The 16,985-nt window shown below is 40.0% G+C and overlaps 1 protein-coding gene across 6 annotated transcripts in view; it reads left to right on the forward strand.

The window, feature by feature from the left end:
* The window catches only part of COBL (cordon-bleu WH2 repeat protein), a 233,717-nt gene that overhangs the window by 123,443 nt on the left and 93,289 nt on the right, over nucleotides 1-16,985 (forward strand). For all 6 annotated transcript variants that reach the window (XM_073332702.1, XM_073332705.1, XM_073332704.1 and 3 more), the window contains one exon: nucleotides 15,748-15,942. In XM_073332702.1, coding sequence (XP_073188803.1) covers nucleotides 15,748-15,942 — 195 coding nt within the window. The remainder of the gene's footprint in view (nucleotides 1-15,747; nucleotides 15,943-16,985) is intronic.

Here is a 16,985-nt window from a genome sequence, read left to right on the forward strand (position 1 = left end):
TCCTAAATTCAAATCCTGAGGGTGTCCAGTCTAGCCCTTCATCCTTTTGAGGTAAATGAAGTGAACCTTGTGATTTGTTATGTAGGTATCTTTGAAATAAGATCTTAAAAACTGACATCCTGTCTTTTCGTATAATGTTAAAGGTCCTATTGAACTTTCTGATAGACTGCATGTGTTGTGGTTTGGCTGGTCAAAATGTTGTCCTCCATGCTGTGGGCTGAATGGCTGCATCTCACTGATGTCGTACATACATAGTTTTGAAGCCCTTTGGGATATGAAATAATTGTTGTACAGAAATTGCAGCGTCATACAGACTGGGGTATTGTGCCTTTGCACCCGCTCTTCCTAGGAGATCTCCTATCACCCAGCTCTTCCATATCTCTTGCCTGTTTTAGGATTGGAGTCAATCCTCAGTAGCTATAAATGGCCACTGCTCCATTAACTTCACCAGCTGAGGATCTGGCCCCTATGTGGTGACGTTTTTCTTCCACAGCAGGCTGACCTTTCTCCTGAACAGAATGATCTGCTGAGTGCCATTATCCACAGCCTTCTGTAGCTTGCTCATCATGGAAAGGTGCAGATACAGTTCTTTCGGCTGGGTTAAGTGTTTTAGGTGGTTAAAAGTCAACATACAATATTTATTAATTATTTTTTAAAAGTTTAAAAGTGCTAATTGAAGCTGTAAAGTTTCAGGCTATTTTCATCTGAATCTCCACATTAGAATCCTCCTCTTATAGAGGTGTCATTAGCAACTCCATAATTAAAGTTTGTGTTTGAGATCTGCACTTCAAGCAGAATAAAAATCCCTGTTGCACAGTTCAGCAACTGAAGTTAGTCTCCAAGTTTCACATTATACCTGTTCAGAGGACACGTGAATTTTTCATAGTATTTTAGCAAAATATTAGTTAATTGCAAAGGCAATATTTTAAAATGGTCCCTTTTTAAAATTTTTGCCCTGACAATCTCATGGTTTTATTTACCTCCCACGGTTACCACTTAAAAGCAAAATGCTGTTGCACAACCTTTACTCTAAATTAACAGAATTTTTGTATGGGAATGAGACTAGAAACTGGAAGCCATTTCCTCAGCTTTTGTAAATTGGAGTAGCACCCAGAAGAGCTATACTGATTTATACCAGCTGAAGGTCTGGCCCTGGATTCCAGTTAAGATGTTCTCCAGTGGTCTTCTCCATTGGTCTGTAGTTTTTTTGGTAGGAGAATATGCAGGAAACTTTCAGAAGCACAAAGGACAGTTAGGATCCCACCTATCAAAGAAGATTGATGGGAGCTGGTTTCCTGTCTGTCCTTTGTGCCTTTGAAAATCTCCCCCAGGCATTTGTAAAGGAAAATCATATAGTCAAATTGAATAGTTTACCTTTTTAATTAGGTTGGAGTGGAAGTCCCTTCCATCTGCCTCCAAAACCCATGAATGTATTGTTCTTTAAAATAAAAAATAGCTAACGCTAACATTTTTAATACTATTATTTCTTGGGAATCGTTCATATTGATCTTATGCTTTGTGGGTATTATTGTAGGTTTATTTTAAAGTAAACAGCATTGAGATAGAGTGGTGTAAACTGGCATAACTTGACTGAGGACACCTCAGATCTGATCCCCTATGGCAATTCCTATGTTCCTGTAAACTAGAATTATGTACACTTGCTGGGAGTTCTGGCCAATTTGTTTTTTAAAAGCACTTCTAATTGCAAAACCACATGTCTAGCAAAAATGGAAATGCACATCTTCTATGGACCTATCAAACTGATTTTTTTATTTGAGTGAGTTAGCTAGGCTAGAGAAAATGACCTTTTCTTGGCCAAGTCTAAATGGCCTCTTCTCTATCTTCATTCTCTTGACCTTTCTACAGCCTTCAACTCTGTTAATATTTCACTGTCTTTTCTGCCACATCAGCTTTTTCTTGGACTTTGGAGCTTCTCTTAGTTTTCCTTTTGGCTCTCTAACTGCTCCTTCAACCTCTCCATGATTGGCTCCCCCTCCCAACTGGGCTCTGCCAGTATCTCCTAGACCTCTCTTAATTGGTATCACTTACAAGTCCATCACTGGCCTTCTCCTCTTCTTCCTCTGAACTCTTCTGTGTCTCTGGATGAACTCGTTAATTACTGCAAACTCCAGTATCATTTTTACATCAATTAATCACAACTACCAACCCATCCCCAATCTTTTTAGCTTCCATTCGATCAAGAATCTTTGCCTCACTCATTTATAATATGTCAGATGACTTGTCACCACCTTACTTTTAACATCTCTGTCACCATTGAAAGTGCCATCCTTCCTGCCACTCAGACTAGCAACCTTGGAGACATCTTGGCCTTTCCCCTCTCATCCAGGCCATAACCAAATATGGCCATTTCTGTCTCCTCACAATTTCTAAACTCCATCTCTTCCTTTCCAAGATACTAGTCTGTGCTTTTATTTCTCATTTCAGACTGTAGCCTTATCCAATGTGTCTCACCCCATTCTCATCACTCTTCACCCAGCAGAACCCCTCCTCTTCTTGAATCTCTGTAGCAGCTCTCACTCTTCTTCCATATCAAGTGAACACTTAATCCTCCTAATTCTCCATCACTCCTGTTTTTATTTCTTCCCTTTCTTCATCCAGCATCCATTTCTCCTTCTTGTATTGCCCCGACTTCTATCTGTACCACCTTAATTATCTCCTTTGACCACTCCCCATTCTGAGTTTTTTGCCATTAAACCCCATATTATTGAAATAACCTTCCTTTTAATATACATCAGGTTCCCTCAAACTCTTCCATTCCAAACTTGTAAAATTGCTTGTTCCACTCGCCCGCACTTATGTGAAGAATTTAAGCTTCAAGAACCAAGTCCCTTCTTTATATATGATCTGCTCTGTTTTTAGTTTTTTTTTTTCTTTTACAGTGCAGGGAACTTTTATCACTTTGGCACAGGCCCACTACTATACACTGTAGTGCACGTACATGATGTTCTATGAGTGGCTACAAATAATTGAAAATAGAGCAGAAATATGGCATTACGAGTATAAATCAATCTTTAAGTAGTTCACTGGGTTGTTTGGGATTTTTTTCCTTTATTTTTTTCCTTAATATATCAGAGTGGTGATTGTACCCCTTTCCTCCCTTCCCCCCAATTCCTTTATTGATCTAACATATGTGTTTCAAATTCATCAAAACAATACAAAACCTCCCAATAGTTTTCTGTTTCCATAGACTGAAGCATTTTGACAAAGTTATGCAAAAAAGATATTTCTGAAAAGTAAGTTTTTCGCGGACTAGATGGAAAGTGTAGCTAGATCACCACCGTAGTGTTCAATATATACAGATTGATTCTAGTATTTCCTGAAAGCTCAAGCTATTAAAAACTACATTCCAGCAGATGAGACACTGAAACATCTTTGCACACTTCTGCAGCATACTATCAATCATTTCACACTTGTATGAAATGCAAACAACCCTAATTCTAACCGTTTGTTGTCAGTATTCCTAACTGTCACCCACTAATTAGTCTGATTTTGGAATTTGCACTCAGACTTCATTTACAGCCTTCCAGAACACCAGACAATAAAATTTACATTCAACTACTGAGTGGAGTAGAAAATATACAGTGCAGGATAGTTTTCTATGCTACATTTGTGATTGTCTTGTCCATGTTGAGTTAAGAATATTCCAAATAAATTTGAGAATATTTACAGTTAGAGATTTTCATAATCCAAAAATGCATGTCAGTATTTGTACAGGCTGATAGTACAATTGCCTAGCCTTAGTGGGAGTCATTGCAGTTCTGCAAGTGGTAGCATCATACCCATTGATATTTCTATGATTTAGGACATTGCATCAATTTTAATGTGGCATATTATATTGTTTGGAGCTGTATGGAATTTTAGAAAACATGGTGTTTTCATATATTCACACACGAAATTCACAATTGCTTTTATAACACATATATACATGTACATTCCCATCTAGAGACATTCTATAGCAGGTTCCTGTGTGTAGTTATGTTTGTCTTTTAAAAATCGTACTTCTCACAGATTTTGAACTGTTAATAAACTATTTTTATTGGGAATTGAGAAACTTGAGATGATGTATACAGAGTGTTGTGTGGGGAGTACTAGCTCCAAATTTAATTGGCTTGACATTGAAAGAGTTAACAGCACATTGCTGTTTGTTCTTGGAGAACCTACCCGCTTGTTTTGGGAATCATTGCTCTGTAAAGAACCATCATCAACTTTAGTTCCTAGTCTTTGTGGCTAGTCACCTTCAATTTCAGAGAAACCCTTTTTCCACCCTTTGTGACACTTAATGACAGGAAGTGAGCAGATTATGCATAAGAGGGATTAATAGCGATTATATTTTCACTGCATTAAATTGAGAAGGCTTCTTTTTTCTTTTCTGTTAATGCTAAGACCTTTGAATTAAAGGAGATTTATTTCCTTCCATCTCATCAAGCTACCCAGCTCTGTTTCACAAGATTCAGTCGGGTCTACACTTGTTGGCTATCACATAGGACCTGAAATTGGGACCAGAGAATCCAAGTGTTTTATGTGCCTCCTGTCAAGAAAAGCTGGTTTCTAATTGTTCCTATAGAATATTTTGCTTAAACTATAGAATGTGTTAGGGATATGTTGCCACTTAAATAACAGGAGATTACATGAACACAGAGAAGTGTAAATCAAGCTTAGCTTCAATTCCATTGCATTGCTGAAAGTGAAGATTTTGCTCCCAGTTTTCCTTGATATTCTGTTTGCTTTCCTCTTCTGCCAATGAAGAGATTTCCTTGCTATAGGGATGAGATTTTTGCGAAAGAGATCGCTTTACTGTTGGCACTGGCATGCTGTCAGGTAGTAGTGACAGACAAAAGTTTTATAAAATGCCCTGATTTGTTTGACGTGGGAACAGTTTGAGAAGTGAGACTTTAAAACAGGACTGATTGCTTGGAGCAAATGTATTGAATTGTAACATGCCAAGGGCTTGGAGCCAGAGATCTACAGTTTTGAAATTTAGGGCTAGGCAGCTGGTGTTTTGCATTTATATATTTCTATTTTCAATCTGTATTTCAATTAGTTTTTGTCTCATGAAGAATCGCAGAGTCTTGCCTATAGGAAATTCTGTAAAATATATAAATTATCTGGGGATGTATATAATTAAGAATATGTATCTGAGTGTCATATACAGTTCCATAAATTGATAAATCTGTATTCTGATATAATTTATAGCTGCCACAACAATTAATTAATCTTTTGAGACTTAAGATCAAATTTATAATAGACTGTGTTGGTTGAATATTGGAAGGAAAATATTGTGAATAATTACTAGATATTGGGGCTTAGGGTTGGTGTGACTGTATTTGATTTTTTTTTAGTTTTCATGAATTCACAAATGCTGTATCTGTAAGTCAAAACATGTATTCTCCATGAAATACTTTTGTTTGTCCCGCTAATGAAGCTTAAATATTAAGCAACGTTAACATACTTGGATACTTAGCAACCATTAGATACCTCATGAATAATCTATAGACTCATTTGTGGTGTTTGTTATTGTATTATTGTCATTGCCTAGGAGCTCCAGTCATGGACCAGGACCTCATTGTGCTAAGTGTTGTAGAAACACAGAACAAAAAGACAGTCACTGCCCCAAAAATGTTACCGTCTATGCATAAGGCAAATGGATACGGACCAGTGGGGCAGTACAAGTGAACAATGACGCACTATAGTCTAAATAAACAAGACAGACATAGGGTGGGGTAAGGATTATAACACACAAGCAGATCAAACAGTGTCATGGCATCAAACGGAATGCTCGTGCTATGATTTTGGTTCCTTGGGTTTTTTGTTTTTTTGTTTTTATGGGTGGGTTTACTTAGGAGGGGATCTGCTAAATGCCAAGAAAAGGGAAGGGGGCTAAGGAGGAGAGGGTGGAGGGGCAGGTGTGGAAAGAATATGAGGTACAGAGACTGTGGCACAGGGGAGGGTTGGGGCAAACAGCCAGTCACCGAGGACAGAGAAAGTCAGAGAACTTTCTACAGTTTTGACTGGAGTGTCCAGTGGTCCCTGCTTTGTCTGCTTCTGTTCCTGTGGGGCTGGAGTCTGGCTGGCTGCTCTCTAGTTTTTACTCAAGGTAATATGGCAGGAGAAGGGGAGGCAGCACCTGGATCCTACTGCCCATAGAGTGTATGGGGAAGGGGAAGAGAGGTGTCTCTTCTGTACGGTCCCGGATCCAAAAGAGAGTAGGGGTAGAATATAGAAATATATTAAAATACCAGATAGATTTTCAAATAAAAGGATTGACTTATGAATGCTTCTCTCGCTCACTCACACACACACACTTTTTAAATGTAAAAATTTACATCATTTTGTATTTTTCTGTGAATGGGTTAGGATCCCACTCTTAACAGATCACACTTTAAATCCAGACTTACTCCCTTCCTGGGGACTCCACACACAATAGTAGGTTGCAAAAAGGAAAGGAGTACTTGTGGCACCTTAGAGACTAACCAATTTATTTGAGCATAAGCTTTCGTGAGCTACAGCTCACTTCATTTAGAAAAGCTGGACGTGCACAAGTCCATGGGGCCGGATGAGTTGCATCCGAGAGTGCTGAAGGAATTGGCGGCTGTGATTGCAGAGCCATTGGCCATTATCTTTGAAAACTCGTGGCGAACCGGGGAAGTCCCGGATGACTGGAAAAAGGCTAATGTAGTGCCAATCTTTAAAAAAGGGAAGGAGGAGGATCCTGGGAACTACAGGCCAGTCAGCCTCACTTCAGTCCCTGGAAAAATCATGGAGCAGGTCCTCAAAGAATCAATCCTGAAGCACTTGCATGAGAGGAAAGTGATCAGGAACAGCCAGCATGGATTCACCAAGGGAAGGTCATGCCTGACTAATCTAATCGCCTTTTATGATGAGATTACTGGTTCTGTGGATGAAGGGAAAGCAGTGGATGTATTGTTTCTTGACTTTAGCAAAGCTTTTGACACGGTCTCCCACAGTATCCTTGTCAGCAAGTTAAGGAAGTATGGGCTGGATGAATGCACTACAAGGTGGGTAGAAAGCTGGCTAGATTGTCGGGCTCAACGGGTAGTGATCAATGGCTCCATATCTAGTTGGCAGCCGGTATCAAGTGGAGTACCCCAAGGGTCGGTCCTGGGGCCAGTTTTGTTCAATATCTTCATAAATGATCTGGACGATGGTGTGGATTGCACTCTCAGCAAATTTGCGGATGATACTAAACTGGGAGGAGTGGTAGATACGCTGGAGGGGAGGGATAGAATACAGAAAGACCTAGACAAATTGGAGGATTGGGCCAAAAGAAATCTGATGAGGTTCAACAAGGACAAGTGCAGGGTCCTGCACTTAGGACGGAAGAACCCAATGCACAGCTACAGACTAGGGACCGAATGGCTAGGCAGCAGTTCTGCGGAAAAGGACCTAGGGGTGACAGTGGACGAGAAGCTGGATATGAGTCAGCAGTGTGCCCTTGTTGCCAAGAAGGCCAATGGCATTTTGGGATGTATAAGTAGGGGCATAGCGAGCAGATCGAGGGACGTGATCGTTCCCCTCTATTCGACATTGGTGAGGCCTCATCTGGAGTACTGTGTCCAGTTTTGGGCCCCCCACTTCAAGAAGGATGTGGATAAATTGGAGAGAGCCCAGCGAAGGGCAACAAAAATGATTAGGGGACTGGAACACATGAGTTATGAGGAGAGGCTGAGGGAGCTGGGATTGTTTAGCCTGCAGAAGAGAAGAATGAGGGGGGATTTGATAGCTGCTTTCAACTACCTGAAAGGGGGTTCCAAAGAGGATGGCTCTAGACTGTTCTCAATGGTAGCAGATGACAGAACGAGGAGTAATGGTCTCAAGTTGCAGTGGGGGAGGTTTAGATTGGATATTAGGAAAAACTTTTTCACTAAGAGAGTGGTGAAACACTGGAATGCGTTACCTAGGGAGGTGGTAGAATCTCCTTCCTTAGAGGTTTTTAAGGTCAGGCTTGACAAAGCCCTGGCTGGGATGATTTAACTGGGAATTGGTCCTGCTTTGAGCAGGGGGTTGGACTAGATGACCTTCTGGGGTCCCTTCCAACCCTGATATTCTATGATTCTATGATTCATCAGATGCATTCTGTGGAAAATACAGAAGATGTTTGTTTTTATACACACAAATCATGAAAAAAATGGGTGTTTATCACTACAAAAGGTTTTCTCTCCCCCCACCCCACTCTCCTGCTGGTAATAGCTTATCTAAAGTGACCACTCTTCTTACAATGCGTATGATAATCGAGGTGGGCCATTTCCTGCACAAATCCAGGGTTTAACAAGAACATCTGAAGAGGGGTGCGGGGTTAGGAAAACAAGGGGAAATAGGTTATAAACCTCAACCTAAGCTGTCTCTCTGAGATTGACTGTCTCTAGGTTTTGCTTCCAGGACCTCCTGTGTTCACAGAAGGGTGTTCCTACCTTTCATATATCCAGTTAATGAGTGGCACCTGCCACATAGAGCCTGTGGGACGTCAGCAGTTTGATAGATGGTCTTAATATCTGCTGATAGGATAGGTCAGCAGAGGAGTCTATCCATTCTGTTACACTGGGAAATACTGTTCAACCAGGTCACCAGTTAAATGTGATGTCAGCCTGGTCCATAGCACTCCTTTTGCACATCACAGAAAAACATCCAAATTTAGGATGCTTGATTTCTGCTCCTCTGCAAACCAGAACTAAAAGAGGAGGAATGTACTAGGTCAATATGAAAGAGAATTAGCAGAGCTAAGCAAGAGAGCCTGCCCTCCTTATCTCTGTGTGTTCTCGGCATCCAGTTCTCGCATTTCTAATTCTAGTTGTACAAGTTCTGGTATTCACCAAATAAATTCTTAGAACATAACTATAGTATTGCCAGCTAAGAACCAAAATGACAGCACAGGAGGCTGGGAATTTGGCTTATAGTCTCCAAAGGATTAATTCAAAACCTTGAAAACATGGATGTCAAAGTGTATTCAATAAGATAGTGTTTGTATAAAATGAAAAGTGTTACAGCCTATAGCTGGTACTATTATGGAAACTATATAGTTGCCTTTGTACTGTTAATTTTGTACTAGATGGGTGTACTATTTCTTTCCAAAGTTGGAGGGAGTGAGCTAACATGGAAATCAAGAAAAAAAGTTAAAGGAATGCGATTGTTCCTCTTAAGCCTCTGATTGTGAGGAGGGTGTGCACATCACAGTTAAGTCATTAGGGAATTTCAATGATTAGAAAAAGCAAACTGTATTTAAGATGACCCACTTTAAAAAAATTCAGTCATCTCAGTGAGTACGTTTTTGTATGTGTCCCCCTCCAGGCGGTCTGGAGACCACACTACTATGCCTTGGTTATGAAGGGTGTGTTTGAATTGATTCAGTTTCTTTGTTGTTACATTTAATGCTAATGTATGGAGTAATATTATCATTTCTAGGAGAGCATCATCCAACTTTAAATTTTACCACAGTCTCTGACTTAACCTGTCTGGCATTCTAAATGGTTACTAGTAATCAGCTGTAATGACATTCAGCCAATCAATGTGAGTTTGTGTTAATAGGGTTTACATTTCCCACTATGATAAATACTCCCGTTGTCACCAGGCTGATGGATTTGTCTGTCCCTTCCAGGTCTTTCAGTTCACGTTAATTCTCAGTACGATCACACAAAAATGCATCCCTCATACAGAGGGTTTTTTTTTTTTCCCCTTTGTCTCTGATTGGGTTTTGTTTTTGTTTGTTTTTTGTTTGTTTTTTAAAAAGGCTGTTACTGTTATATCTAGTAATTCCAACTCTTAAAACAACCCAATTGATAGGTTTTTGATATAAAAGCTATTCAGGAGGAAATTGTGTAACAAAATAGGTAGCTGGAATCTGGGGTTTGGCACAGAGCTGCAGAAGAAAAGCTTGGCTGTAACACCCCCACAAGAAAAAAAACTTGACATTTTGGAAAAAAAATTATTGACCAGTGTGGACAGAGAACAGGAAGCCAAATTGCTTGTTGCAGGCAAGCAGCATTCAGTCTCTTGCTGACCTTTAAATGCCACTTTGTGTCATGAGAAAGCCAAGGAAACTCTAATAAAGGGTGGTGGTGAGGGAAGCCGTTTGGGGAAAAAAAACCTCATTGACTTTCAGCTTTATAGTCTAACTATATGTATCTCATATAGTTTTACTCTTAATATTTTTTAAAGCACCTAAATGACTTAAGAACCTAATTCCTATTTTCAAAAGTGACTTAGGGCTAGATTTATAAAAGTGTTTAGGCCCCTAGTGAGATATTCAGAAGCTTCTAGGCACCTAACTCCCACTGATCTCAACTGAAGTTAGGCACCTAGGGCTAGATTCACAAAGGGGACTTAAACTCAGGATTGCAACACATTACATTTAGGTGCCCTGCTGCCTAGTGCAATAAACTGTCCCGAGTTAAGTGCCTAGGCTCCCTGTACAATGCATGGGAAGAGTCAGCTGCCAAAGAATGGGATTCACAGAAGCCAGCAGGCTGAGAAGGGAGCTGCCTGAGCTAGCCAGCCCATAAAATATGCTGAGGAGAGGGATGGAGCCTAAGCCTAAACCCAAACCCCACCCTTCAAAGGTCAGACATTTCTTCCAAAAAAAAAAAAAGGAGGTGATGGACCACAATTAGAGTTTGGTTGGTGAGCCAAAAAATCATCTGCTTAGAACTGTAGAAACCTGTGAGGTACATCAGAGAGTGATGGAAAAACTAAGGGAAAGATTTGTGACAGACACTGGCCTACACCTTCTCTGGTTGTTAATAAACTAAATTAAATGTCCACAGAAGAGTGTGTGTGTGTTTATCACAAGTTCCTATGGCAGCGCTCACTTAAAAGAATAGTAAGTATTGCAGCTGACAGTGGTTTAACTTTCAGTATGTGCTTAAGTGTTTTGCTGAATAGGAATGGATGTAAGTACATCCTTAAAGTTCACCATATGCTTAAGGACTTTGCTGAATTGGGGCCTAAATTCACTGCTGACATAAGCTGGCACAACTCTTTCAGGGCATTTGTGTCTGCTTGTGCCAACAGTAAGTGTTCCCTGGCTGTATTCAGAACAAAAATAAAATTTGGGCTAATACAAATGTAAGATTTCTTTTCCTTTAATATATTCTGTTGTTTTGAACAATGAGCAAAAGCTCTATAACAGCCCCACACTTGCACAGTCTGTGACTATAAAAGTTGGAAGATGTTTTAAAATGTCTTCATTGATATCTGATGCTCTACTGGCTTTTATAATGAAGAGAAATACAAAGGTTGAAGGGACTAAATTTGATAGTCTTTTCACAGCATGTTCACAATCAAAAATGTATTATTCAATGGAATAAAAATCAAGGATAAAGGGCTTGATTTTTTCTGACAACCTCGGCAGACAGTTGCAATTATGAAGATTGATTCTGCTTTACACTGGTGAAAATCAAGAATAATTCATGTGAAGTCAATGTAGTGACAATAGCATAACATAATAGTAAGTGTGAGGTAATTTGGGCAAAAAGTGTGTGCAAATAAAGTAATTGTATTTGCACATAGTTAATTTTATGTGTGTGTGTGTGTGTGTGTGCGCGCACGCGTACACGTTCTCAATAACTGCATACCTACACTGTCTGAAAATCAAGCCCCCAATCTATTGTTTCTAAAGGAAGTCAACACAGAGCCTGATCCTATTCCCATTGAAATCAATGGAAAGACGCCTGATTAATGGGAAATAGATCAGATCCAGAGTAAGAGTCTGGTCTTGGCACAGCCCTTCTCATGTGGTTAGTCCTCCGCATACAAGGGTATATGTTCTACAGAAGCTAAAGAATATGACTTGCCTGTGTGAGGAGTACTTGAGTGAGTAGAGGTCTACAAGATCAACCCCTAGATTATCTTTCTATCCAGATTTGTGTAAAGTTCTTTTGACAAAGGGTGGGATTTTCAAAAGTCCCCAGTATTTGCCATACTCTGCTCCCCATGAAGACAATGAAAGTTTGACTTCAATCTGAGCAGAGTTAGGCCAGCAGTGAATGCTTTTGAAAATCACACTCAAGCATCAATTGGACTTATTCTTAGACTTGGCTCTCAGAAACACACAGAAATGAATTGGGCTAGTTCCTTACTTATTTTTTTCTTACTGTTTTCTTTTAGCTTAATTCTGTGTTGGTACATGTTAATGTTGTGGTTTTTCCCCCCTGACTTCTCTTCAGAAATATTAACTAGTTTAAAACAAAATCCAGCCTAAAAAATATTTTTTCATGTATTTTCTTTCCAGAGTGCTCTGTTCAACAAAAAGATTCTGGTGGTTGTTTACCAAGAGTATGACCTTGGATCAAATGCAGTGCCAGTTTAATATTGGATAAGTCCTCTGTTGCTGATAATATTCTGTACTTGCAGAGGAGATAGAGCTGAAGATCTGAATTGTCATTTTAGTCTCTAACTTCTGTGAACCTATTAGCAAGATTCTCCAACCTTTTGACACATTCAGCAAAAACTTAGAAAACATAAAGTAGGGCTAAAACTGGTTTTCTTCAGTCTTCCTCTAAGAGTGCAAAAAAGGAAACTTCTTTATATTCTACTGTCTGTAGGGTAGCATATACTTAGGAGTAAACATACTCAATTATATAGAGCCAGACACAACAGACACAGTATCCAAGGACACAGAGACGCTGCAGGTTATGGATGAGATCGGTCTATCCGCTGTTGCCTAGCAGATACAGCCAACAATAGAGTATATTCACCTGTAAGGCTATGTCCTCACTACAGTGTCACTACAGCTGTGGCACTAAAAGTTGTGCAGTGTAGCCACTGTTTGTTGGCTCTCCTGCCGACAAAAAACTTCCACCCCCAATGAGCAGCATTTGCGTTGTCAGCAGGAGAGTGCTCCTGCGGACAACTCGCTGTTCACACTGGCACTTGTCGTGGCAAAACTTCTGTCTTTCGAGGGGGGGTTAACAACTCTGAAAGACAAAAGTTTTGTTGTTCAATTGCTAGTGTAGACATAACCTAGAAGATGGCTTTGCTGCATATTTATTAAAAGCCCATGCTATAGGCTGCGTGTTTGTTGAATAGGTACAAAGGTTGAGAAACCCTATTAAAAAATTCAGAGAAATCAGCATGAAAAAGATAGATGATGATCTAACCCCCCTGTAAACGCAGGTTATAGTCCATGAGAGAAGACTTATATAGTATACTAGTACCAGGGACTTCCTGTGCCAGCTATATTTGTCCAGCCTGGAGGTCGACTGTATAGCAAACAATCTACATAGTAATAAAGTGGCCTGCAGCCAGTCCACCCAGAATTCCTATTTAAGTCCATGCTAGGTCCATGTGAATAGTAGATGCAGAATCAGACCCAAATTAATCCTGTACAAATAGCATCTGAGTTCTCTTTCATAGCGTATTATGGTGTCTGAAACACACAGAACTTTATTGAGCAGTCAAAAACATGTGTGCCATGTTTCCTCTTGTATTGTTTTTTTCCTATCTGATCCAGCTCTTCATTTCAGTGGAGGTCTCCTTAAAACTTCACAGACTAGCACTGGGCTGTTGCAGTTTCCATATCTTGAAGAGGAATTCTGCTCTCCACACAGACCGATAGTGCTATGGCAACCAAGTTTCACTTATTTTCACCAGTGATGAATCTGACCTGTGATGTTTACACATAGACTCTTGGCTGAAAGTATGGATGGCCTAATTAGGGAACCAAGAAACTGAGATAAAACCTTTTCCGAATCAGCTACCACCACATGCCAGTATTTTGTTTGATGTGATTTCTGCTCAGAACCTGCTGTGTGTATTTATTCTTCCTTTTTTGTGCTCTCTTCTCTGAGCTATCCCAACTGTTGTGGAAGAAGATGTGCTGTCAAGCCAAGCAATTAAAAATAGTGTAAGTGTAGTGCTGGTGAAAGGTGCCAGAATGATGACCCCCTCCGCCCCCCCAAAAAAGAGTAGTTCTCTATCCACAGAATAGATACAGCATGGGCAGCAACATTGCAAGCTTCCCCAGGTTGCTAATGTGTATGAGTCGTGAGCTGGAGGGTGCCATCATTTATGTGAGAAGATAGTTCGTTATCTCTGCATCCTTGACCTTGTTGCTTAGATTGTCAGCTTGTGATAACCATTGTGTTGTCGACATATGTCTAGTAGGAAATGGATTCTGTTTTATTCTATGTAGGTTCTTTACCACCCTCATCAATGTAATATCGAAGCAGCCTTCCAGTACTGTGTTAAAGAATGTGACTAATATATATCATGTGGTATTCATTTTCTCTCTTATCTTTTCCCCAGGGAGGAAATTGTGTGTTCAGTGCTGTGCTTTGGTAGTTTGCTTTTTCAGAAAACATAGTATGTCCGTGATGTTATGTATGTGTTTGAGTTTGAGAGGGGAAGGTTGAAGAAGTGTGCCTTGAACTTGGAGTAGAGGGTGGTGAGATTTGTGATGGTCCTTAGTCTCTATTGGTGTTTGTTCCATGACCTCAGACCAGCCCCCAAAAAAGCTCTGTCTCCTGCACAAATGATTTATACTTATGGTAGAAATTTCCATAGTGCTGAGGAGTGGAGTTGCTGACTATGATCCTCGTTCTGGAATTTTAGGTGATATTTCAATACTCTCGGTGACACCATAAGGGATTGACATGTTAACATGCTGCATGCAGTTCATGGTGGAAAAGAGATGGTCAAAAACATTTTCTTTTAATTTTGTGCATTTTTCCTCACTATTTACCATCAAAACTTCTGTAGATGAAAACAGAAAAAAATGATTGTCAAGTTTTGGAAAATATGTTTTCCAAGCAGCATTACAGCTGGTTAGAAAGTGGATGAAATGAAATTTCATGCATCAAAACTCATGAACATTTTCAAGAATTTTTGTTTTAATGACCAGTTGTGTGCATTTGTGTGTGTGTACAGCCCCCATTTCCAAATATAGAAATAGAGTCCTGATCCACAACCCAGTAGGAATTTTTCCATTGACTTCACTGAGCTTTGGATCCATCCCTAAGAAAAGCCATCTTACATCTAAACATTTTCACGCTATGCATTTAGAAACGGGCCCCAGTGCTGCTCTGATCTAAACCTGTGTAAATCTAGTCAGCGGCGCTACTCTGGATCTGATTTGGTTCTTGCCTACACCTATGTAAATCAGAAATAACTCCATTCAAGTCAAAGGGAGTTATACTAGTGTAAAAGATGCATAGATGAGTAGAGAATCAGGCCTTCTGGATTTACACTGACAGCAAAATTTGGCCCAAGATATAATTTGCAGCATGATATATGGGCAGTTAAATATTTAATTCTGATTTAGAATAAAATATGTTCTCAGGAATCCTAAAGATTCCTTATTTATATTTTAAATGTGGCTTAAAATATATTTGCCTGACCACAAAGATACAGAATTCATTTTCCAAGTATAAAAAGAAAGTCTTTTTAATTAAGTGGGAGCCTCCTGCTTTGATAAAGTTCCCAACTACGGTTCTATAAATTGTATCGGGGTTGACTGTTTCTTTCTAAATATTAATATAAGTTTAGTCTGTTGCAACTTTCACCCCCTTCTGAATGGGCTTACTATATGTCAGTTGATCTTTGAAAAATGGCCTTATATTGTACAGTTTGCAATGTGGCAAGTTTAGCAGGGGATTATACACAATCACTCAGAGCATTGTCTCAATTTAAGGGTAATTGGGTGTAATGGGTTTTTTTCTGCTTCTTCCTCATAGTCTTTAAAAAGTGATTGTGACCCAGTTATACATCTACTTACAGGGCTTTGCAACAGCTCCAAATTCCCCTTCAGTGAATTCACGTTCCATTACGCTGGGTCCATCTCTATCTCTTGGCAACATTTCAGGAATGACTGCCAACCCAGAAATTAAAAAACGCAGAGCACCTCCTCCACCAGTGGCAACACCCCTTTTGCAAACTACGGAGACAAGTGGAGTGGCAAAGACAGCAATGCAGGTAAGAATGACGTAAGGAAATGCAGAGTTGCTAAATGCACTGACTAGAGCCAATCCGTAAATGGAGTTAGAAATGAATCCCCTTGATTGGATGCTCTGGTCAGCCAGTGAAACTTTTCAATAACTCCAGTGAGGACTCTTGTTGAATGCTGTTGGAGCTTTGAATGTACTCACTCACCTCAATTGCTAGAACTGCCCCCCCTTCCTAAAGCTCCATTCTAACTCTGTCAGCACCCTTCTAATTAAGCTATTTTTGTTGAGCTAAATCCTAAAAGGCCAAGGGCTGCTTTTCCGTAATAGAATTATCCAGAACTGATGTTATCCAGAGCCTTGGTTCCGCCTTCAGTGCACAGGCCAGCACTGGTGTGCTAGAAGACGTATGCTGTTCTAGGTTATGTCCCCAACAAAATGGGAGGCAGATTGTCTGTCTGAATAATAATCTGTTTTCCGGTTTGCTTCCAGGACAGCACAGGTGCCTGTTGCCCCATTTGTGACGCTTGTGGCAAAGCCACAAGTGACCCCTGAATAGAGAATAAATACCTGGAAGAGGAAATTTTGCAACATAAAAACAATGGGACTGAACAGTGAATTATTATGCTGATGTTGTTGCTGTTTTTATTTCTTAGGTTAATTTTAATGATAAGAATGAGCTGATGTGAGTAGTTATTGCAGGAGTTTACCCATCAGGTGATCAGAAAATAACAGTATTGTACTTTAAATGCCTTATCAGATACAAGGCTGTATAGACAGGGTTGCTATACCAAGGTCCTGTTTACGCAGCAGAAGCTGTGCCCAGGCTAGCCTGCCTGAACTAGCTTAAATCTAGCTAGCGCCAGTAACAACAGCAGCGAAACCAGTGCAGCCTGGGCTTCAGTGCGAGTAGTACAAGCACAGCACTCACTGTGGGTACATAATTGGCTCCCTGTCCTTCTGCAAAGCTCTCACTGCACTGTCTTCACGTGCTGTTTCTACCTGTGTGAGGTAGATTCAGGTTAATGCGGGTAGACTAGCCCATGCACACACACATATCACTTTCATTTGGTT

The sequence above is a fragment of the Lepidochelys kempii genome, chromosome 2, assembly GCF_965140265.1.
Source record: "Lepidochelys kempii isolate rLepKem1 chromosome 2, rLepKem1.hap2, whole genome shotgun sequence".
NCBI lineage: Eukaryota > Metazoa > Chordata > Testudines > Cheloniidae > Lepidochelys > Lepidochelys kempii.